This window comes from Xyrauchen texanus, chromosome 43 (genome assembly GCF_025860055.1).
Source record: "Xyrauchen texanus isolate HMW12.3.18 chromosome 43, RBS_HiC_50CHRs, whole genome shotgun sequence".
NCBI classification, from domain to species: domain Eukaryota; kingdom Metazoa; phylum Chordata; class Actinopteri; order Cypriniformes; family Catostomidae; genus Xyrauchen; species Xyrauchen texanus.
The window spans coordinates 31,806,506-31,830,124 of NC_068318.1; the positions used below are offsets into that span (position 1 = coordinate 31,806,506).

A 23,619-nucleotide genomic window follows, 5' to 3' on the forward strand; every position below is an offset into this window, starting at 1 on the left:
TGCGGCAACGCCATGTTCGTTTAGTCACGTGCCGTGTTTTTGGCCATTTACTGCGGCAACGCCATGTTCGTTTGGTCACGTGCCGTGTTTTTGGCCATTTACTGCGGCAACGCCATGTTCGTTTGGTCACGTGCCGTGTTTTTGGCCATTTACTGCGGCAACGCCATGTTCGTTTGGTCACGTGCCGTGTTTTTGGCCATTTACTGCGGCAACGCCATGTTCGTTTGGTCACGTGCCGTGTTTTTGGCCATTTACTGCGGCAACGCCATGTTCGTTTGGTCACGTGCCGTGTTTTTGGCCATTTACTGCGGCAACGCCATGTTCGTTTGGTCACGTGCCGTGTTTTTGGCCATTTACTGCGGCAACGCCATGTTCGTTTGGTCACGTGCCGTGTTTTTGGCCATTTACTGCGGTAATGCAGTAGTTTTGGAAATGTACTGTGGTAATACCATGTTTCGTGGACATGTACCTGTGTAATACTACTGTGTATTTATGGAGATACTATATTAATACCATATTTTTGGAACATATACCATGGCAAGTACTATGGAATTACAATGATTTTTGGATATGTATCCTGGAAATACCATAATAATAAGTGAATGTACCTGTTAATTCCATGGTATATAAATAAGGTAATCTTTCAGTACCATGGTATTACCCTCCAAGTTATTGTCCGGTAAACTACAAATGTGCTTCATGGGGTAACGTAAGATAACCAGTTTTATTAAAGTAAACAATATGATAGAATATTGCAGAATCAATCTGGTTACAGGGTGAATTCGGGTAAATTGCGTACATTTTCTGTAAAAAAAATAGCTCCTTAAAGTACATTACACTCATTATAAGTGCATTAGCGTGAAGTTTCGTGCACTTTTAAAGGATCTTAATCCTCACTAAAAAAATATTTGTGCAGAAAGACCAAACTTGATGCATTATACTTCATCCTGTTTGATCTCACAGAGAAACACTGTGAACTGAAGGGCCCTTCACATTCCTCAAGCTTTAATGAGACTTCTATTTTCAAGGAAAGCTTTTGGGGAATACCGTGCAATCCTTCCCCTGTCCCTGGTGTTTATATAATTAGAACAGTGTTACTTCACTCCCCAAAGAGCTTTACCGCGCTCACAACACACAAGGACGGGGATTTCTGCTGGTAATCCGCGTGTGAAACTCAAGTTGCTTCAGGAATCACAAAGAGCAACAGGAGAAAGATTGACACACGTTACACCTCCAAACATACTGAAACTTTACGAGTCAAAGAGGTCGAATAAGAACAAATTATTGATAATTGGTGAAGGAGGGACTCCAGTCGGGGTGCAGGACTTAGCAGGTCTAAGTTTTAAAAACATGCCAAATCATGTTTTATCATCATAGCAGTCATATTCACAGCAATCTCTGAACGTTTTATGCAGCACGAACATCTGCACTGTAGAATTAGACAGAATACCACATGCCTGCGTTTTATTCAAATCTGTCATTATGTTGTGGCTTTAAATTTGTCTGCCGGTTGGTGTGTGTTCCCAGTTACACTTTCAAAGCTTTTGCATTTTAATGAGAGAAAAGCTTTGTAATTAACCTCATTAAAATACGCGTCTAAATAACAGATTTTTGGAAAAATACTTTTTTCTTAGGACTCCAGTCAGGTCTCCTAAGCAACCAAATTGGCCGGTTGCTAGGGAGGGTAGAGTCACATGGGGTAACCTCCTTGTGGTGGTGATTAGTGGTTCTCTCAATGGGGCGTGTGGTGAGTTGTGTGTGGATCATGGAGAGTAGCATGAGCCTCCACATGCTGTGAGTCTCCGCGGTGTCATGAACAACGAGTCACGTGATCAGATGCGCGGATTGACGGTCTCAGAAGCGGAGGCAACTGAGACTCGTCCTCCGCCACCCGGATTGAGGCGAGTAACCGTGACACCACGAGGACCAAATTGGGGAGAAAATTAGATGAAATAAAATAAAAATAGAAGAATTGTACGAAATGATTATAACGAAGTGGCATTATGTGACGTGTTTTTATGTTTGTCTATTTGCTCTATTTAAACTGTTCTATCATTTACAGAATGCCAGAAAATGAGTCTAATTCATTGACGAGGAAACTCTCTAAATTCAGCTCCCTGGGCTCGAAACATCGCTACAGGTTAGTACACATTTTGTATATTTATATTCGTTCATTTCTGCGATTCATATTTGTTGTTTATCACGTTAAAAAAATGTATGCAATGAATGCAGTATCCGTTTTTTACTTCCTGAAACTTCACACGACAGGAGAAAGTTGCCCCGAGTTGTTCCTGGCAGGCTACTCAACCTACAGGCTCCGGTTAGGGAGGGGGGCGGAATTAGGGCATATGCTGCCTGCCAGAAACAAACCCAGGCACTTCACTAATGCAAAAGTTCACTAATGTTTTTCCCCACTTTCTGTGGCTAAAACTGGCATAGATACATTTTCAGGAGGTACATGCTCCACTCAACTGCACATCCTAATACAGAAACTGAGTGCACGCTTATTCAGTACACACAACGAATGTCCCGACTGTAGTGAGCGTGGAGACTTCACCCGCAAGCTGTGAACCAGAGGTGCGAGAGATACGGGCAAGCTACCATATCTCTTTGCATCACCCGAAAATGCTCACTCACTTTCAAACTGTGAGAGAGACCCAGCGTGTGCCCAATAGAGCAAGCTACTGTCAGGTATACTTGTAGACACTGAACGGCAGTCAGAGAAAATAGTAGTTTTGAGATTTTAAACGTCAACATTGAATGTTTTATATCTGTATGTAAAGTGTCTAATAATGCATTGGCACTGTACACTTAAGTTTCTCTTGCCAATAAAGATTGATGTCAATTAAATATGCACATTTGATCCTATTATTAAATAAAGTCCACTGGAAAACCCAAATTGTAAATACAACCACTGATTTTTATGGCAGGTATACATGTACTAAATTAACTCTATCCATGAAAAAAACTAAACAAAAACACATTTTAACATGTGCATATTAAAATTATTCAAATAAATTATGACTAGCCAAGTTCTTTGGAACAAAGTATCAATTAAATTGTTTATGAAGATTTTTTTAAATGTTGCAATGTAACATGTACAATGATTTAATTGCGATTAATCGCCGAAAAACTGTAGGATTAATTATGAAAATATTAAATCGATCCTAATTTATACAGTATATATTATATAAAGGTTATATATATATATATATATATATATATATATATATATATATATATATATATATATATATATGAATTGTATTTGCTTTATCATTTGAATCTTATGGCTGGCCGTTTAGCAGTGGATAAAGAATATAGTGTTATTGAAATAAGTGAATTCATAAATACATTTATTTGATTTGATAGGTGTTTAAAGGGTTAAGTCACACAGATATAATACTAATGGACATTAAAATAATGCCAAATGCACAGACTTGAGAGTACAGTAATATGATGAAGACAACTATTTAATTAGCATATCAATTTGTTATTATTAATCATCTGAATAAACCATTTGTAAGTAATATAGTTCATTTTCATGAACTTAAAATGAATGTGCAATGCCAGGTGTGCATTTATAGTTATTTTTAAATGTTTTTTTTTTTATTTGTGATTCATCCAATCAGAATTCAAATAGTGTCAGAACTGTCCATTTTATTTTGTCCTTTTGCCAATGAACAGCATCCGAGCAAGACTATTTAAATATACTGATTTGGTTAAAACTCATGTGTATAGAGATAGAGAAGCATGTGTTATTTGTTAAAGGGACAGTTCACCCCAAAAATGAACATTCTCTCTTTATTTACTCTCCCTCATGATGTCACTGGTGTATATGACTTTCTTTCATCAGCAGGACACATTTGAAGAAAAATAGAGAAATATCTCAGCTCAGACGGTCCTTATAATGCAAATGGATGGTGATCAGACATTTGAAGCTCTAAAAATCCCAGACAGTCTGCATAAATGTCATCCATACGACTTTGGTGCTTAAATTAATGTGGCACGATCACTTTTGGTGTTAAAAAGACCAATATTTAAGTACTTTTTATCTTTGAAGCATTACTTCCTGTTGGCAGCGTTATGGCCGTGTGATGTAATCACGTTGGACGTGCGACACATCCGGAAGAGCAGCGTTGTTTACAAGTGAGAAGGAGGAACACTGTACAGAAACATCGTTGGTTTTGGTTTAGAGCTGTCATTGTCGGTTTCTTTACTCACAATGGTGCGTTTGTGTGCGTTTGGATGTCTCAACCATGAGAAAAACATACTAATGCGTCATACGTGTGACCTCAGCGTTCTTGTGTGCTTAAATATTGTGATCGTATCGCTTTAGAAGACATGAATTTAACCGCTGGAGTCAAATGGATGACATTTATGCTGACTGTCTGTGATTTTTGGAGCTTCAAATCTTTGATCACCATCCACTTGCATTATAAGGACCGTCTGAGCTGCAATATTTCCGTTTTTCTTCAAATGTGTCCTGCTGATGAAAGAAAGTCATACGCACCTGTGACATCATGAGGGTGAGTGAATAATGAGAAAATTTTCATTTTTGGGTGAACTGTCCCTTTAAGGTATTATGTAGGTATGATTTATTCATAATGAAGTTGCCTGTCTCTGTCCCCAGTGGAAAGACTGCGATGCAGATTGGACGAGAGTCTGTAACTGTACCTCGAGCAGACCTGCAGGTGATCAGAACCCGCAGTAAGACCTACCCGAAGAGAAGCACACAGAACATCCCTGCAGGTGAGTGGGACTAACCGTAATCATGTTACAGGTCCATGTTATGGCAGCACACACAGCACAAGACGTGGCATTCATACTGGCATGCTGGCATCTCAGCTAGTTGTTCTGGATAACTGAATGCAGACAGTAACGTTAGATGTCTTCGGCTCAATTTGTGCTTTAGGACGGAACAATGGAGGCCAGACGATCACAAAGATGGAGAATACGAGTGAAGTCCAGAGCAAAATGACAGCACTGTCACCAGTGAAGAGGTATTGCTCTCTTTTATTGAGTATTGTGTCTTTGTAGCTGCTCAGAAGTCACGAGACTTCTTCTTAAATTCCTTAGGGGGTATAAATATAGACAAAAATATATTTAAGCAATATCACACTCGCAATCGTGCTGTATGGCCCTATATCAGCACTGCTGTGATTACCTACAGCACTCGTCCTGCAGCCGAATCACAGCAGTGCTGATATAGGGATATATAGCACGATTGCGAGTTTGATGTTGCTTATTTACAACAGTTCAATTAACAAGTACATTAAAAAAAATTTGGAAAACCTGAGTACGGTCTTAAAAAAACACATTTGTGCATCAAACTACTTTATTACGCGACGGATCAGAATCTGCTGTGTGTGTGATGTGTGTGTGAATGTGTGTGTGTGAATGTATGTATGTGTATGTGTGTGATGTGTGTGTGTGTGTGTGTATGTGTGTGTGAATCTATGTGTGTGTGTGTGTGTATGTGTGTGTGAGTGAGTGTGTATGTGTGAGTGTGTATGTGTGTGTGTGTGAGTGTGTATGCGTGTGTGTGTGTGTGTGTAGTGTGTGTGTGTGCGTGTATTAATGTGTGTGTGTGTGTGAGTGTGTGTGTGTATGTGAGTGTGTATGTGTGTGTGTGTGTGCGTGTATTAATGTGTGTGTGTGTGTGAGTGTGTGTGTGTGTATGTGTGTGTGTGTGTGTATGTGAGTGTGTATGTGTGTGTGTGTGTGAGTGTGTATGTGAGTGTGTGTATGTGTGTGTGCGTGTGTATGTGAGTGTGTGTGAGTGTGTATGTGTGTGTGTGAATGTGTGTGTGTGTGTGTGAGTGTATTAATGTGTGTGTGTGTGTGTGTGTGTGCGTGTATTAATGTGTGTGTGTGTATGTGAGTGTGTGTGTGTGAGGGTGTATGTGTGTGTGCGTGTATTAATGTGTGTGTGTGTGTGTGTGTGTGTGTGTGTGTGTGTGTGTGTGTGTGAGTGTGTGTGTGAGTGTGTATGTGTGTGTGTATGTGAGTGTGTGTATGTGTGTGTGCGTGTGTATGTGAGTGTGTGTGTGTGAGTGTGTATGTGTGTGTGTATGTGAGTGTGTGTATGTGTGTGTGCGTGTGTATGTGAGTGTGTGAGTGTGTATGTGTGTGTGTGTGTGTGTGAATGTGTATGTGTGTGTGAGTGTATTAATGTGTGTGTGTGTGTGTGTGCTGTATTAATGTGTGTGTGTGTGTGTGTATGTGAGTGTGTGTGTGTGAGGGTGTATGTGTGTGTGCGTGTATTAATGTGTGTGTGTGTGTGTGAGTGTATTAATGTGTGTGTGTGTGTGTGTGTCGTGTATTAATGTGTGTGTGTGTGTGTGTGTGTGTGTGTGTGTGTGTGTGTGTGTGTGTGAGCGTGTATTTATCACTTTGTGGGGACCAAATGTCCCCATAAGGATAGTAAAACCCGAAATGTTTGACCTTGTGGGGACATTTTGTCGGTCCCCATGAGGAAAACAGCTTATAAATCATACTAAATTATGTTTTTTGAAAATGTAAAAATGCAGAAAGTTTTCTGTGAGGGTTAGGTTTAGGGGTAGGGTTAGGTTTAGGGAATAGAATATAAAGTTTGTACAGTATAAAAGCCATTATGTCTATGGAAAGTCCCCATAAAACATGGAAACACTACAAGTGTGCGTGAGTGTGTGTGTGTGTGTGTGAGTATGCGTGTGTGCGTGTTAATGTGTGTGTGAGTGTGTATGTGTGTGTTAATGTGTGTATGTGTGTGAGTGTGTATGCGTGTGTGCGTGTTAATGTGTGTGTGTGTATGTGTGTGTTAGTGTGTGTGTGTGTGTAGAGAGAGAGAGAGAGAGAGTGACATAGATATGGAGCGTGTGCAATCACCTGTTGATGATGCTGTAGTCTGTTAGTTGCTTTCTGAAGATAACGTAATTTTGGTCAAAGTCATCCTATGTGTCAAAATAGCCGACCAAGCGGGGGTATTCCTCCCTATCTCACGATAGCAAGTCTTTCACTATAGGAAGCGCAATCTCCTCCGCCATTTTTAACAATATTTCCTCTCCGATATAGAAACTCCGGTAAGAGGTAAGCACATTGAGTTTGTGTAATTAATTCCTCCTTACTGTTGTGTCTCTCAGCTGTGATGACTCTTAATGCTGAAGTTGTTTGTTTAAAGCCGTTTAAAGATATTTCCCAGCTTTAGTAGTGTAGTCATAATCCAAGCGATCGCGTAGTGCTGATGAATGAAAACACTGACTGATGCTGACTCACTTCACATCACCTGGCTCATATTACACACAAATATGGTCTTTTGCTGCCACCTGTTGGATATAATATGTAATGTCACAAAAATAAATGGAAAGAGACACATATAGCTCTTAACACATATGCACTGCTCTTACACTTTAGTTTAGAAACGCATGAACACAAGCGGAGTGATACAAACAGTGAAGCGTCCGAGTACTGAAACATCAGTTCTCATGGAACATCTCTCGACCAATCAGATTTGAGGACCGCAACTTTGTCTTATAATGCATTTTTTGTTAAATCTTTATGCTTTTTAATGTGAGACTGCTTAGGTGGTATTAATGTGCTATTATTTATTTACGACAATGTGTTTTATTTATTTATTTATTTAATTTTACCTTGATTTCAAGACAAAGTTTCCTGCAGGCTCAATAAAGTGTATTTAATTTTATCCATGCATTCATTCAGTAACTTTCAACACCTTATTTTTGTATTTCCCGAAGTCCCAAAGCAAAGACAGACTGCAATTCAGAAGACCAACACAACAAACATAGTGCACCCTGGGAAGAAGACGCACCACAGAGGTACAGAACTGTGATTCTGTGTTTAGCGTTGAATAACAAAAGATCCGATAATATGTAGTCGGCTATATCATGCAAATGTTAAAATGAGTCGTGCATTATAGTGAAAGTGTTCAGATGTCATCAGACAGTATTGTTTGAGGATCTGAATGGAAAGTAAGTGTTTATGAACTGATAATCTGCCATTTCCCAAAAAGTTGTTGTTGTAGCACCTCTAGTGTTCAATTCACCCAGAAACTGATGATTTCAGGGTTTCACATTGGGTAGATTAAGCTCTAATAATGTTTGCATATTTATTTATTACTGTGCATACTTGTCTTTTCGAAGTCTCCTCTAATGTGTCCCTCTCTTTGTTTCTCAGTGGGCTTTATAACTCGGCCAGCGAGCGGAACAAATCTCCCAAATTCCCCAAAGCTCACAGACGCTCGCCCTCGGGGGGAAACGAGAACGAGACATCTCACTCCGCCAGACGCAGGTGTGTGGGGTTATATATTCATCGTTCTGTGTATCTTTTCATTTTTAAGTGATCTTGAGTGTTAATGAACTCTTAATAAGAACATTAGGTTTGTTTTGTACATTGGTGCTGAATCTAAAGAAGGGCATTTGCCCCCTCTAGTGGACATCTGTGACAAAAGTGACTGAACAGTTTTTGTGTACAGCTTTAAAACAACTGAAGCTCTATTACCACACAAAAAAAACATTTTTGACTCGTTCCTTAGTGTGTAAAAGCAAACAAAAATCGTGTTTACAGGAATTCAATGGGAGTCTTTGGGACAAGCGTTCTAAAAGGTTTAAAAGAAGAAATGTGTGCAAGGAAACCAGAAAGCAACACGACGTAACTATCTGTCATATCATACTGTTCATGTGTTACACTTGCTATAGTTTACTTCCACATTGTCAAATGTAAATCAAGTCAATCATTGAAACATCAGCTGCACCTTGAGGAACAAATAGCATGTTAATATGTATGTGTACACGTATTTTTAATGACCCTATACACTTTTGGTAATTAAGGAGTTATAATATATATATATATTATTTATTTATTTATTTATTTTTATATATATATATTTTTTTAATTTTTTTATTGATTTTATTTTTTATTTCAATTTTCAATTAATTCATTTAAAATATATATATATATATATATATATATATATATATATATATATATATATATATATATATATATATATAAAAATATAATTAATTTTTTGCAAATTTTTTATTGATTTTATTTTTTATTTAAATTTTCAATTAATTTAAAATATATATATATATTTTTATTATTATTATTATTATTTATTTTTTTTGTTATTTTTTTATTGATTTTATTTATTTCAATTAATTAATTATATATATATATATATATATATATATATATATATATATATATATATATATATATATATTTAATTAATTAATTGAAAATTGAAATAAAAATAAAATCAATAAAAAAAAATAGCAAAAAAAAACATTTTTGCAATTTTAGCATTTTTGTTGTGATACACTATTTATGAAAGCAATGTTGAGGAAGAGGTGTGGGCACAATTCCAAAAAATGGATGAGGTACAGGGGGTGGAATGAGGTCCCGGGACACTAAAAGTTAAGATAGATAAGATGTTTTATTGTCATTGTATACCACACAACAAAATATAGTTTGGCAACCCTCAAAGATAGCACAGAAAACAGTATTACACAGTACAAATCCAAGCATCAGTAGAAACAAGTGAATAAAACTATAATTATTATAATACTATAATAAGTAAAAAGAAAATGTGCAATGCTCTATCAGTTGAGCTAATGCACAATTTGAACACACTCGAAGAAGCTTGTAAATGTAGCTGTTATTGTATGTAATGTAAATGTTAAAATTAGCGCAAGATGGCATTAGTGCCATATCAGATGGGGGGTGGGATGACAGGAAAGAAAGGCTGTTTAGTGTTCAGTCTATGGCTGCATTGAGGGAGCGGGGTAATGGCACCTACAGCTCAGAAAGAAGCTGTGCTTTAGTCTGTTTGTGCAGGACTTGATGGCTCTGTACCGCTTCCCCGATGGCAGGGTGTCCTGGGCAGGTCTGGTCCTTGGTGATATTGTCGGGCTAGCATACACAGTGTCCAGGTCTGGCAGCTCAGATCCTATGATCTGCTGTATAGCCTTCTAAATGGTCCACAAATCAGACCACCAATTTGCCGTGGGAATTTACTCCTCTATCATCAGCCGCGATTGCAACAATGTTGAATTATCAGTTTCCCATATGCATGATATACGTGCCCATAATGTTTGGGGAAACACATGCATTTAATTTATTTGCCTCTGGCCTTCAAAACGTCGTAACATCTCAATGAAAGAATCGCTCAGGATGATTAAATACTCAGAGCTCAGTGTTTGTTTCTGGACTTTGTGTTTTGTCTCAACAGAAGAGGACACAGCACTGAAGACCAGCAAACAAACAAACAGCACAGGAGAAGGTACGCTTTTGTTTGTTTGTTTGTTTGTTTAGATATCAACTGCTTCACAACTATAGTCTATAATAATAAAGCATATTATGTGTCCCATTTTTCTTACTGTCGCTAATTCAGTCTCTTTGAGTTTCTCGTTGGCTGTTTTTGGTGTTTAGTCAATATTTCTCTTGCATTTGTGCCTGTGAATTATTTGTCATGGCCATCCAAGTTGGCATGGAGACGCAGAAGTACTTTGTCATTCTTGTGAATTGTAGGAAGTGAATATTTTTATTTTGTATTTTCTTGAACTTTACAGATTTTTTTCAGGACTCAGTCTCTCTTTTCTCTCGTGTCACCTTTCGACCCCAATTGGCTCTTTAGGTCACGTTCCCGTGGCAACACCAGCAGCGGAAGCGAATCGGAGAATTCCAATAGGGAACATCGTAAAAAGAGAAACCGGTGAGTAATTAGACAATAAAGGGGAACAGAGTTGCTGTCATAGTGGTCATGTCTGAAAATCACCTGAAAATATCCATTATAAATAATGTATTTAAAATCAACAAACTGCAAGAAAATGCATATTTTCAAAGCAGAGCATATCAGAATCCAACTAGATACTTTAGACAGACAGACAGACAGATAGACAGACAGACAGAATGACTGGCGAAATAGACAGACAGACAGACAGACAGATAGACAGACAGACAGAATGACTGGCGAAATAGACAGACAGACAGACAGATAGATAGACAGACAGACAGATAGACAGACAGACAAATAGACAGACAGACAGATAGATAGACAGACAGACAAATAGACAGACAGATAGACAGACAGACAGACTGACTGACAGATAGATAGACAGACAGACAGATTGATATATAGATTGACAGACAGACAGATAGACAGACTGACAGACAAATAGACAGACAGACAGGCTGACTGACTTAAAGACAGACAAATAGACAGACAGATAGACAGACAGACTGACTGACAGATAGATAGACAGACAGACAGATTGATATATAGATTGACAGACAGACAGATAGATAGACAGACTGACAGACAAATAGACAGACAGACAGGCTGACTGACTTAAAGACAGACAAATAGACAGACAGATAGACAGACAGACTGACTGACTGACAGATAGATAGACAGACAGACAGATTGATATATAGATTGACAGATAGATAGACAGACTGACAGACAGACAGGCTGACTGACAGACAGACAGACAGACAGATAGATGGATGGAGGGACGGACGGATAAAGAGTGACAGACAGACAGGCAGACAGACAGATTCATATATAGATTGACAGACAGACAGATAGATAGACAGACTGACAGACAAATAGACAGTCTGACTGACTGACAGAGACAAATAGACAGACAGACTGACAGACAGACAGACAGATTGATATATAGATTGACAGACAGATAGATAGACAGACTGACAGACAGACAGGCAGACAGACAGATTTGATCATAATATCAATATGTGAGCTGGTATGACTTTTGTAGATAAATAAAATATGGCTGTATGTTGCAGGTCTCGTCAGGAGAACGAGGTGGTGGATTCTGGTCCGCAGTGGGAAGTCGTTCTCCGCAGACAGAAAGAGAAAACGGCCAACGAACCGAACCATCGGCGCTCACGACACCGCTCACGATCGTAAGCATCTGCCCAGAACATTCCCCAGAAAGTCTGAATTAATTGAGTGTTTTAGTTGATTAATTACACGTGGTCAAAATCAAATCTCTTCGTCACTTTCTTGCGTACGCAATTGCAATGATGGTGAAATCTTGTGTGTGTGTGTGTGTGTAGAGCCATAAGAGATTAATATACACAAAAATGTAATGAAAACACAACATGCATACAGTTTACACCAATAAGGTGGCCTCAAAAATGAATTTTGACACTTAACCACACTTACAAATGTAGTTTAATAGAAAGAAAGCACAAGCTTGGATAGAAGTTTGCTTTCATGTTTTGTTTTCCAATTTTCTATCAAAGACGCAGCCCTGATGTTCAAGCTAAAGAACAACTTTGGAAGCACATACAGTGAGTTCAACATCTTTACTGATTGAATCTCTGAGCAGGGTTGTAAATGGAGCATACAGTGATGCTGTGATGTTTCTGTACAGGAAGGAGCTGGTCGATCCGTCTGGTTTTACTGAGGAACAACTAAAGGAGATTCCATACAAAAAAGTGGAGTGAGTCGAATCAAACTGCCCTCTGTGAACCCTATGGAATTACATCACTGTTAAACGTTCTGCCTAAGATGGAAATTGTGTCATTATTTACCCACCCTCATGTTGTTCTGAACCCGTATGACTTTCTTTCTTCAGTGGAACATTCGTGGAGATGTTTAGCAGAATGTTAGAAACGGACAGCCTCAGTCACCATTCACTTTCATTGTATGATAGCTACAAAAATATATCACATCCTCGTGCACATCCGCGTGCGTCTTGTTTTGGCTTTGCTATATGCAACGCATAATTTAAATTAATTTAAACCAACTGAGCTCAGTTCAGAAAACTCTGGGCTGTCATTAAAGGGTTAAACTCTGTGGCAAAACAACATGGCGCTGATCACAGCACAGTTTTTCTTGGGGAGAAGCACCAACAAAACTACATCTGGTAAGAAACCTCATGAAGTTATTCCATTGAAATCTGTTTGAGTCAAAAGATTAGAGTCTCTAGTTTCCTTCGATGTGCCATTTGTAAAATCTGAGCGATTTATCACAAAACGGCACGCTGTTAAACACGATGACCACTATAGTGGACAATAGCGCTAGATTTTCATTACAAATCCCATATTTACTGTGCAGTTTCACATTGAGGAAAAAAGTGTCTTTCAGGGGCTTTATATGGAGTTATGATGAAAATAAGATAACTCAGAAACTGTGCTGAGACCAGTGCTGACAGACAGCACACTGGAGGTGAAGTCATTCACTAAATAGGGAGCAAGGGAGCATCCTATAGCTCTCCTATAACTGTTCTGAGACCAGTGCTGACAGACAGCACACTGGAGGTGAAGTCATTCACTAAATAGGGAGCAAGGGAGCATACTATAGCTCTCTATGCAGTTAAGTTGATGTGAACATTGACTGAAGCTCCTGACCCGTATCTGCATGATGTTATGTGCTGCTCTGCTGTCACGTGATTGGCTGATTAGATAATCACATGGAGGATTGTTGGTGCCAGACGGGCTGATTTGAGCATTTCTGGGATTTTCACACACACAGCTGTCTCTAGAATTTACTCCGAATGATGCCAAAAACATAAAACATCCAGTGAGCGGAAATTCTGCTATTCTGAGATGCGGGTTGGCGCTGTTTTGGCGGCACGAGGGGGACCTACACGATATTAGGCAGGTGGTTTTAATGTTGTGGCTGTATTTTTGTGCGTTTATTTAGTTGTCACTTCTAATGAAAAAAATTAAAAAACATGAAAGTGAATGGTGACTGAGGCTAACGTAATACCTCCTATCGTGTGCCACAGAAGAAAGTCAGATTTGGAACACAGGAGGGTGAGTAAATAATATCAGAATTGTCATTTTTGGGTGAACTATTTTTTTAAGAGTGCTAAATGTCAAGTTTTGAAAGTAGGTAGTTTACATATACAAGTTTCATTTCATCATTTGTGCTATTTTGCTTTTTGAGATATTAAACCTTACATTTTTGGCATGAGCAGAACGTAAACATGTCCATATAGACATCATTAATTATTGATGTTTATTCAAGTCCAATGATTGCTAAGTTTGTAGTTTGCTGTGAAGGCTAAAAGACAAAGTCCCGTTTCCTGTATCCCGTTTCAGGACACAAGGTGACCCGATCAAGATCCGGCATTCACATTCTCCCCGAAGCTTCCGGCAGTATCGACGCTCCCACTGTTCAGATGGAGAGAGATCGGTGCTCTCCGAGGTCAAGTAAGTGAGAGTAATATTTGTACCCCAGTCACCACTGTGCACAGATCAGCTCGCCATTTTTCATTATTTTCCTACATATTCACATCTGTAGCTCTCGGACTGATCTGGTGCCCCCCCTGCCCGTCACCCGCACTGCAGATGTGCCCGGTTCCAGCTCGAACCCTGCACAGGTCAGTCACCCCTTTACCTGCCCTAACCACGACCACCTTTATCATTACTGCAAATGCTTACATACATATTTATATATAAGTCATTTATTTTTAAATAATAAAGGAATATTCTGGGTTCAATGCAAGTTAAGTTCAATCGACAGCATTTGTGTCATAATGTTGATTAGCATAAAAATGTATTTCGCCTCGTCCCTCCTTTTCTTTACAAAAGCACAAATGTGTGTTCCAGTGAGACACTTACAATGGAAGTCAATGGGGTTTAATCTGTAAACATTAAAATACTCACAGAACACAAATTAAGATTTTTAGAAGAATATTTCAGCTCTGTCGGTCCATACAATGCAAGTGAATGGTGACCAGAACTTTGAAGCTCCAAAAAGCACATAAAGGCAGCATAAAAGTAATCCATAAGACTCCAGTGGTTTAATTCATGTCTTCTGAAGTGATATGATAGGTGTGGATTAGAAACAGATCAAAATTTAAGTCCATACAATGCAAGTGAATGGTGACCAAAACTTTGAAGCTCCAAAAAGCACATAAAGGCAGCATAAAAGTAATCCATAAGACTCCAGTGGTTTAGTCCATGTCTTCTGAAGTGATATGATAGCTGTGGGAGAGAAAAAGGTCAATATTTAAATAATTTTTTGCTATAAATTCTTTTCCCTGCTCAGTCAGGCTGCACTTTCACATTCTTCTTGTATTTTTGGTGATTCACATTCTTCGTGTATATGCCCCCTACTGGGCAGGAAGATTAATTTCAAGCAAAAAAAGGACTTAAATATTGATTTGTTTCTCACCCACACCTATCATATCACTTCAGAAGACATGGATTAAACCACTGGAGTCTTATGGATTACTTTTATGCTGCCTTTATGTGCTTTTCGGAGCTTAAACTTTCTGGTCACCATTCACTTGCACTATATGGATTTACAGAGCTGTAATTTTCTTCTATAAATCTTTATTTGCGTTCTGCAGAAGAAGGAAAGTCATACACATCTGGAATGTCAAATGATGAGAGAAATGTAAAAAAAATTGGGGTGAACTGTCCCTTTAAGAAAGTAAATAGGTTCAGTTTTGGCAAGTTTTTAACATGTTAAAAACTCCCAAAAAAAAATTACTAATAACTTCTCTAAAATTATGAACAGATTATGTTACTGATTACTTCATAAAAAGTTATCACATTATTATTAGCTACTTTTAAAGGAATATTCTGGGTTCAGCTCAGAAGACAGCATTTGACACGTATTGTAGATTACCGCAAGCATTAATTTCGACTCGTCACTCCTTTACTTTAAAAAAAAAAAAAGCACACGTGTGTTCCAGTGATGCACTTACAATGGAAGTCAATGGGGACATTTTTAGAAGGTTTAAAGTCAGAAATGTGATGCTAATAATTTTATAAAAGCATCAATTATTCTGTTAAAACTCATGGATTATTACTCAACTCTGGCACAACGTAGGGCACCTCGTTCAGCAGATTTAGCTCATGCTGAACCAGAAAACGCACTCATGTCTTACGCTGTAATGTGCGTTTCGTTTTTTCCTTTCAGAAGACGAAAGGGTCCAAAGACAACCTCTCTGAGAGCTCCGAACACGACACGAAAACCAGCGCCAAGGTGGTGAAGACTGTACACACATCTCGCGTGAAAACAGACACGTGACCGTTTTTTCCCAGCAGACGTGTGGAGGAGGAACAGCGGGGAAAAGTTCGACCCAGACCTGACCAACTGATCACCAATCAAAACTCTATGAAGCTACTTTCATCATAGGACAGGCCATACATCTGAATGTTTCTGCACTGGAAGTGTAGTGCTGCGGTTCTGATACGGTCACTTGATAAATGATGCAACGAGTCATGCAATCGTAAATAGGCTTTTAAACAGGTGGGGTAAAAAACTCCCATGTCTTGTGTTTTTTGACATGAAATCAGTGTGTTCTGTGCATTGAATTATTGCCATTGAAATTTGAATCCAAAATGGTCAGTTTTCCAATTCAGCCCATGTTATATTACTGGACGTCCACTGTAATGTGTGAGTCCCGGAGCAAAACCAGTTGAACCACTGATTTTGTGTAATGCACAACCACGTTGCACGCTTAAAAATTCGATTAATTTCCGACTGACAATCAAATGAAGGATGGTGGATTGTTGGCATAGCGTACACTTTCTAGTCTTACGGTGTTATGTGTGATAGTATCGTAAACACGAGTCTTTTCGAACACGTTTTAATACAGTATTAACGTTTGTGAGTATGTGGGAATTATAAACAGTGCTTTGTATTGTTATTATTATTATTGTGCATTGTGTCCTCATATTTTAGATTAAACTCTGCTGTAGGAAGTATTGCTGCTGTATTTCTATATTTGGTTTTGCACAATAATGTAGCCCTGTCATTTCTGTTAAAAAAAGCAAACAAAAAAAGTATCACTGTAGCAAAGCTGGAAACTCAGCGTTGTGATTTACAACATGTTTTTGTCAATAAATACATCCAGATGCATTCACAGTCACTGTTGTTTTATTTGCATTCTTAAGTGAGCGTAATTGTTTGATCCAGAGAGACAGATTCATTCATTCCCTAAAGTTTTAACAAGATCATATGTAGAACAAGTGGCCATGCACAGCCGTTCCCTTTAGTAGTTGTTTCAGGGAGGCACATTAATTGCAACTGACTCATTAAAGGGACAGTTCACCAATAAATGAAACTTCTCTCATCATTTACTTATCCCAGATGTGTTTGACTTTCATCTGCAGAGCACAAATGAAGATTTTTAGAAGACTATTTCAGCTCTGTCGGTCCTTATAATGCAACTAAATGGCGACCAGAAATTTGAAGCTCCAAAAAGCACATAATGGCAGCATAAAAGTAATCCAGTGGTTTAATCCATGTCTTCTGAAACATATAACAGGTGTGCGTGTTAGATAAATACTGTATTTAAGTTATTTTTTTACAAAAAATTATCCTCCCTGTCCAGTAGGTGGCGATACGTGCGAAGAATATGAATTTTCAAAAACATGAAGAAATATGTGAAAGTGAAAGTGGAGATTTATAGTAAAAAATTACTTAATAATTGATCTGTTTCTTGCCCACACCTATCATATCACTTATGAAGACATGGAATAAACCACTGGAGTCCTATGGATTACTTTTATGCTGCCTTTATGTGATTTTTTTAACTTAAAAGTTCTGGTCACCATTCACGTGCATTGTATGGACCTACAGAGCTGAAATATTCTTCTAGAATCTTCATTTGTGTGCATCTGGGATGGCATGATTATGAGTAAATGATGAGAGAATTTTCGTTTTTAATTTTATGAGACATTCATACTAAGCTGTAGCCTATAGTTTAACATCTTCACTGTGCATTTCTTGAATATATTGGACAAAATATATTAAACTCACTAGGTTTAAAGATGGAAAGCATAATTATCTTTTTTTTATTTGGTTTGTTTTCTTTTATCACAATATCAGAATTATGTGGAAATTGGTGTGAACTTTAAATAATTACATATTGGAGATGATGTCGCTATTTTTGCCATGCTCCCCTGGTGCTATATGCACTTCATTGGTCATTTATGTAAGGATTAATGTTTAGTCAGCCTGTGTATATTGCTAAATAAACCCAGACAGGGTGAAGCAGATTAGCTGTTTGAAATGCTGAATTGACCAATGACCACACAGCACCGTTTTGACCTTCAATATAATACATAAATATATATGCAAAAGAATTTTCAAACGTGTGTTGTGTAAGTTACTCTGAAAACGTTATGAATTATTAACTACTAATTACATCTTCTACAGTGTAATTAGATTAATATACTAATTACTCTGTCTGAACTAATTACTTTCTAAAAGGATAGACTGGAAACTGTTCTTTTAATTATTTCATATAAATAATATAAAATGAAATAAATTAATCATGATCAGGCCAACTAATTTAAAGGGGCTGCATTAAATTAGAAAACGTACATTTTTACATTAGATGTTAAATTTCGATTTTAAATTCACTATTGTTTTATATAGAATTGTATACAGTATTTGACACAATTACATCAGAGATAACTGTAATTAAATGACAGAAAAATTAAGAGTAATCCCTTACTTTTTATGAAAATGTAATTAAAGTAATTAATTATGTAGTAATGCATTACACCCAATAATGGTCAGTAATAAAAAAAAAATTAAAAAATTTTTTTTTTTTTTCCAATGAAACTGTTATTTAATAACAGTGATTAATTACTTAGTAATCCATTACACCCAATAATATTCATTAATAAAAAAAAACTTTAGAAAAGACAGAGCACGTATTTTCAGTTGGCGCCAAAAAATAAATAGTTTGCAAACAGAAGTCCCGTTCGCCTGAGGCAAGCATGACTGCGAACGCTTCCATTAGGATCGGTACACGACGTCATATTAATTATTTATCACTTTATTTAAAATATATATATATATATATATATATATATATATATATATATATATATATATATATATATATATATATATATTTCACAAGTAAACTCCGAGATTTATCAGCAGAGACGGGCCACTTCTATTAAATTGAATGGGAGAAATAGAACACTCATCCAAGAAGCTCTGAGGGCCCAACGGTCAACGGATATAGAAAGGAAGTCCCGCCTTACAGGTAAAAGAGCCAATCACCTTTTAGATACAAACATCGCCTGTCAATCAACTCTATAGCTCACATGCGCATTAGCTATACAAGCCGGGATGTTTTTTTTTATGTTTTTACGTAATATGAAGTAAAGAATCACAATGTATGATTCCAGTATTATCAGATTTTATTTCTGATTTGAAATATGTTCTTTGATCGTACTTTTGACCAACCATATTTGAGATTTTGGTCTTTCGCCATTCAAATAGACGGGAGTGTAACAACTATGGACCCCTCCTCCCTCCTTCATTAGATCAACCTCACATGATGAATGACTTTCTGCTTGCCCACCTGCACTCACTTACACTGATTGCACATGTACCTCTATATATATACTCAGTTTGTTCGCACCCTCATTGCGAAGTCTTGCCTTTCACTTGTGTTAGCATTTCTGAGCGGTATATTGATTCGGTTTACCTTGGCTTCTGGATTTATGCCTGTTCTCGGTTTACTCTTCTGTCTGTCGTTTTGTTCACTGTGTATCTGCCTACCTGGTTTTGACCACTGCCTGCTAAATAAATCTCTGCAAATGTATCCTAAACTTCCATCTCAGTCTGAATCGTTACAGGGAGCTGCACTGGCATGAAAAGAAATAACCCCCGATGGGCGTTCCAAAGATACCGATAGTGGACTGACTTGCTAGAGAGACTTTGGTATATTACACATACATTTTATGTTTTGTTTTGTTTTGTTTTGAAAGTGTTTTCGAACACCTCGAAAGAAATTACTTAAGATATTTTTTTATTTAAGATTACTCTCCCATAATTGTTGTTTTATTTATATTTTTAATTTAAAAACTTTATTGAAAAAATACATTATTTACAAACATAAATGCCCTGGTACAATCTTGAATATTCTTATCCTGACAACAGACAAGCACCATAAAACAATCATGAGTAAAACAAAAGTCCACACAAAAAAGAGGAATTGTTGGGGTTCTCTGTTACATATTTTCAGCGCATTCTTCTTGTCCATTAATTTCAGTGATAATTTCACTTTTGGTGCGATTGGAATAATTTCTTGGCTTCATCATTGGAAAATGTTGTAACAATTAGTTTGAAGAAAATGGTCAGTTATAATGGTTTTGGTATTTTCCAATACATGCATCACAGACCATATTCCTTTCTCCAAACAATTTGTGTAGAATAAAGATTTATTCCTAAATACCACATAGCTGCATAACAACTATGAGGTTGCCAAGGTGTTCTGAGTGGTTGTTAGATCGTTACTATGATGTTTGTAGTGATTGTTACTGCATTATTATGAGGTTGCTAGGGTGTTCTGAGTGGTTGTTAGATCGTTACTATGATGTTTGTAGTGATTGTTACTGCATTATTATGAGGTTGCTAGGGTGTTCTGAGTGGTTGTTAGTGCATTACTATGAGGTTGCTAGGGTGTTCTGAGTGGTTGTTAGTGCATTATTATGAGGTTGCAAGGGTGTTCTGAGTGGTTGTTAGTGCATTACTATGAGGTTGCTAGGGTGTTCTGAGTGGTTGTTAGTGCATTATTATGAGGTTGCTAGGGTGTTCTGAGTGGTTGTTAGTGCATTATTATGAGGTTGCTAGGGTGTTCTGAGTGGTTGTTAGTGCATTACTATGAGGTTGCTAGGGTGTTCTGAGTGGTTGTTAGTGCATTACTATGAGGTTGCTAGGGTGTTCTGAGTGGTTGTTAGTGCATTACTATGAGGTTGCTAGGGTGTTCTGAGTGGTTGTTAGTGCATTACTATGAGGTTGCTAGGGTGTTCTGAGTGGTTGTTAGTGCATTATTATGAGGTTGCTAGGGTGTTCTGAGTGGTTGTTAGATCGTTACTATGATGTTTGTAGTGATTGTTACTGTATTATTATGAGGTTGCTAGGGTGTTCTGAGTGGTTGTTAATACATTACTATGAGGTTGCTAGGGTGTTCTGAGTGGTTGTTAATACATTACTATGAGGTTGCTAGGGTGTTCTGAGTGGTTGTTAGTGCATTACTATAAGTTTGCTAGGGTGTTATGAGTGGTTGTTAGATTGTTACTATGATGTTTGTAGTGATTGTTACTGCATTACTATGAGGTTGCTAGGGTGCTCTGAGTGGTTGATAGTGCATTACTATGAGGTTGCTGGGATGTTTTGAGTGGTTGTTAGTGCATTACTATGAGGTTGCTTGGATGTTCTGAGTGGTTGTTAGTACATTACTATGAGGTTGTTAGGGTGTTCTGAGTGGTTGTTAGTACATTACTATGAGGTTGTTAGGGTGTTCTGAGTGGTTGTTAGTGCATTACTATGAGGTTGCTAGGGTGTTCTGAGTGGTTGTTAGTACATTACTATGAGGTTGTTAGGGTGTTCTGAGTGGTTGTTAGTGCATTACTATTAGGTTGCTAGGGTGTTCTGAGTGGTTGTGAGTGCATTACTATGAGGTTGTTAGGGTGTTTTGAATGGTTGTTAGTGCATTACTATAAGGTTGCTAGGGCATTACTATAAGGTTGCTAGGGTTTTCTGAGTGGTTGTTAGTGCTTTAATATGAGGTTGTTAGGGTGTTTTGAGTGGTTGTTAGTGCATTACTATGAGGTTGCTAGGGTGTTCTGAGTGGTTGTGAGTGCTTTAATATGAGGTTGTTAGGGTGTTTTGAGTGGTTGTTAGTGCATTACTATGTGGTTGCTGGGATGTTTTGAGTGGTTGTTAGTGCATTACTATGAGGTTGCTAGGGTGTTCTGAGTGGTTGTGAGTGCATTACTATGAGGTTGTTAGGGTGTTTTGAATGGTTGTTAGTGCATTACTATAAGGTTACTAGGGCATTACTATAAGGTTGCTAGGGTTTTCTGAGTGGTTGTTAGTGCTTTAATATGAGGTTGTTAGGGTGTTTTGAGTGGTTGTTAGCACGTTACTCGAGGTTGCTGGAGTGTTTTGAGTGGTTGTTAGTGCATTACTATGAGGTTGTTAGGGTGTTTTGAATGGTTGTTAGTGCATTACATACACTACGTGGGGGCAGTGGTGGCTCAGTGGTTGAGGCTCAGGGTTACTGACCAGAAGGTCGGGGGTTCAAGCCCCAGCACCACCAAGATGCTACTGTTGGGCCCTTGATCAAGGCACTTAACTCCAGGTTGCTCTGGGGGATTGTCCCTGTAATAAGTGCACTGTAAGTCGCTTTGGATAAAAGCGTCTGCCAAATGCATAAATGTAAATGTACTATAATGTTGTTAGGGTGTTTTGAATGGTTGTTAGTGCATTACTATAAGGTTGCTAGGGTGTTTTGAGTGGTTGTTAGTGTATTACTATATGGTTACTAGGGTGTTTTGAGTTGTTATTAACATGTTACTAGAGCATTCAAAGTGGTTGCTAGGTGGGTGCTTACTAGCCCCAAGTGAAAATAGCCCACTATGGTATTCTGGTCTCTCTATGGAATTTTATCTAAAGCAAACAAGAGTGTGGTAGCAGACTATAAAACAAATATCATCACGATTATATCCCAAATGTTCACTATTTTTGCTTTCAGACAGGCCTTGTAGGGATCTGATCACAATTTCTTCCTCCTCAAATGCATCAGAAGCATGTTTAATATGGTAAAGTAAACATGTGTGATGTTTCCAGAAGATGAAAGTGTGTCATTTTAACTGACAGCTGATGCTGTTGTGTCAGGTGGGATCTGCCTCCATTTCTACCACTTCCCTGAGTTTCCCCCGACACACTGTCTGAATATCCCGCATGGCTCTCAGCTGCAACAGATTTGTTGTGTTGTGGCGAACAGCCAGAGCAGTTTGCCAGATGCACTCCCTCAACTCTGATGAGGGATTTAAAGACAAAGAAAGCCAATATACAATCCGTAACCATTTCCACAGTTTTTGTGATTTTCTTGAAAGCAAAACCATTATTTTCCATGGTTTACACACCATAATCCATCTAAGAGAAATCCAGTTTTTCTCTAAATACATTTGCTTTAGAAAAGTAGCCTCCTTGCACACTATTAACATCAATGCATTAGATTAAATATCAAGCAAATGCCATTTATTTAAAAGCACAAACTCACTTCTCAAGCTAAACTTTATTTTACATTTATGCATTTGGCAGATGCTTTTATCCAAAGCGACTTACAGTGCACTTATTACAGGGACAATCCCCCCGGAGCAACCTGGAGTTAAGTGTCTTGCTCAAGGACACAATGGTGGTGCCTGTGGGGATCGAACCAGCAACCTTCTGATTACCAGTTATGTGCTTTAGCCCACTACGCCACCACCACGCCACTTTCTGAAGAAATTGTCTAGCAGCATTGGTCTATCTAATGAAATGGCATTCAGTCATTTGTAAGTGTGTTCCGGGTTCAATGCAAGTACTTTCTCAGGCCACTTTATTCGCTGTTAGTAGTCTTGTGTAATCATGTTCCAATCATATAGGCTGCAGGAAGGTGCACAGGATTTTACCACAATGGCGTTGAAGCTTTGCTTTGTGTTTAACAGCACTGTTTTACTCAGTGAACTCATTTGGGAATACAAACAAGATTATCCGAGCCTAGTGCCCTCAAAACTTCCTGCGAGCTCTGGTGGACAGACGCTTTAGTGATGTGTTTCATGTAAACAGGATATCAGCCCTCCCTGCAGACAGTGCCGTTATCCAAT

General features: G+C 38.0%; 1 protein-coding gene across 2 annotated transcripts in view; it reads left to right on the forward strand.

The window, feature by feature from the left end:
- The window catches only part of LOC127635573 (band 4.1-like protein 4), a 57,540-nt gene extending 40,684 nt beyond the window's left edge, over positions 1 to 16,856 (forward strand). Inside the window, exons 11-24 of one of the 2 annotated variants that reach the window (XM_052115698.1) lie at positions 2,063 to 2,140; positions 4,634 to 4,752; positions 4,916 to 5,003; positions 7,737 to 7,817; positions 8,176 to 8,289; positions 8,566 to 8,649; positions 10,235 to 10,285; positions 10,640 to 10,717; positions 11,812 to 11,931; positions 12,274 to 12,321; positions 12,405 to 12,473; positions 14,080 to 14,190; positions 14,282 to 14,360; positions 15,911 to 16,856. In XM_052115698.1, coding sequence (XP_051971658.1) covers positions 2,063 to 2,140; positions 4,634 to 4,752; positions 4,916 to 5,003; positions 7,737 to 7,817; positions 8,176 to 8,289; positions 8,566 to 8,649; positions 10,235 to 10,285; positions 10,640 to 10,717; positions 11,812 to 11,931; positions 12,274 to 12,321; positions 12,405 to 12,473; positions 14,080 to 14,190; positions 14,282 to 14,360; positions 15,911 to 16,021 — 1,231 coding nt within the window. In that variant the 3' untranslated portion in view covers positions 16,022 to 16,856. The remainder of the gene's footprint in view (positions 1 to 2,062; positions 2,141 to 4,633; positions 4,753 to 4,915; positions 5,004 to 7,736; positions 7,818 to 8,175; positions 8,290 to 8,565; positions 8,650 to 10,234; positions 10,286 to 10,639; positions 10,718 to 11,811; positions 11,932 to 12,273; positions 12,322 to 12,404; positions 12,474 to 14,079; positions 14,191 to 14,281; positions 14,361 to 15,910) is intronic. The other variant, XM_052115699.1, reaches the window with a different exon arrangement.
- Positions 16,857 to 23,619: the final 6,763 nt, after the last annotated feature.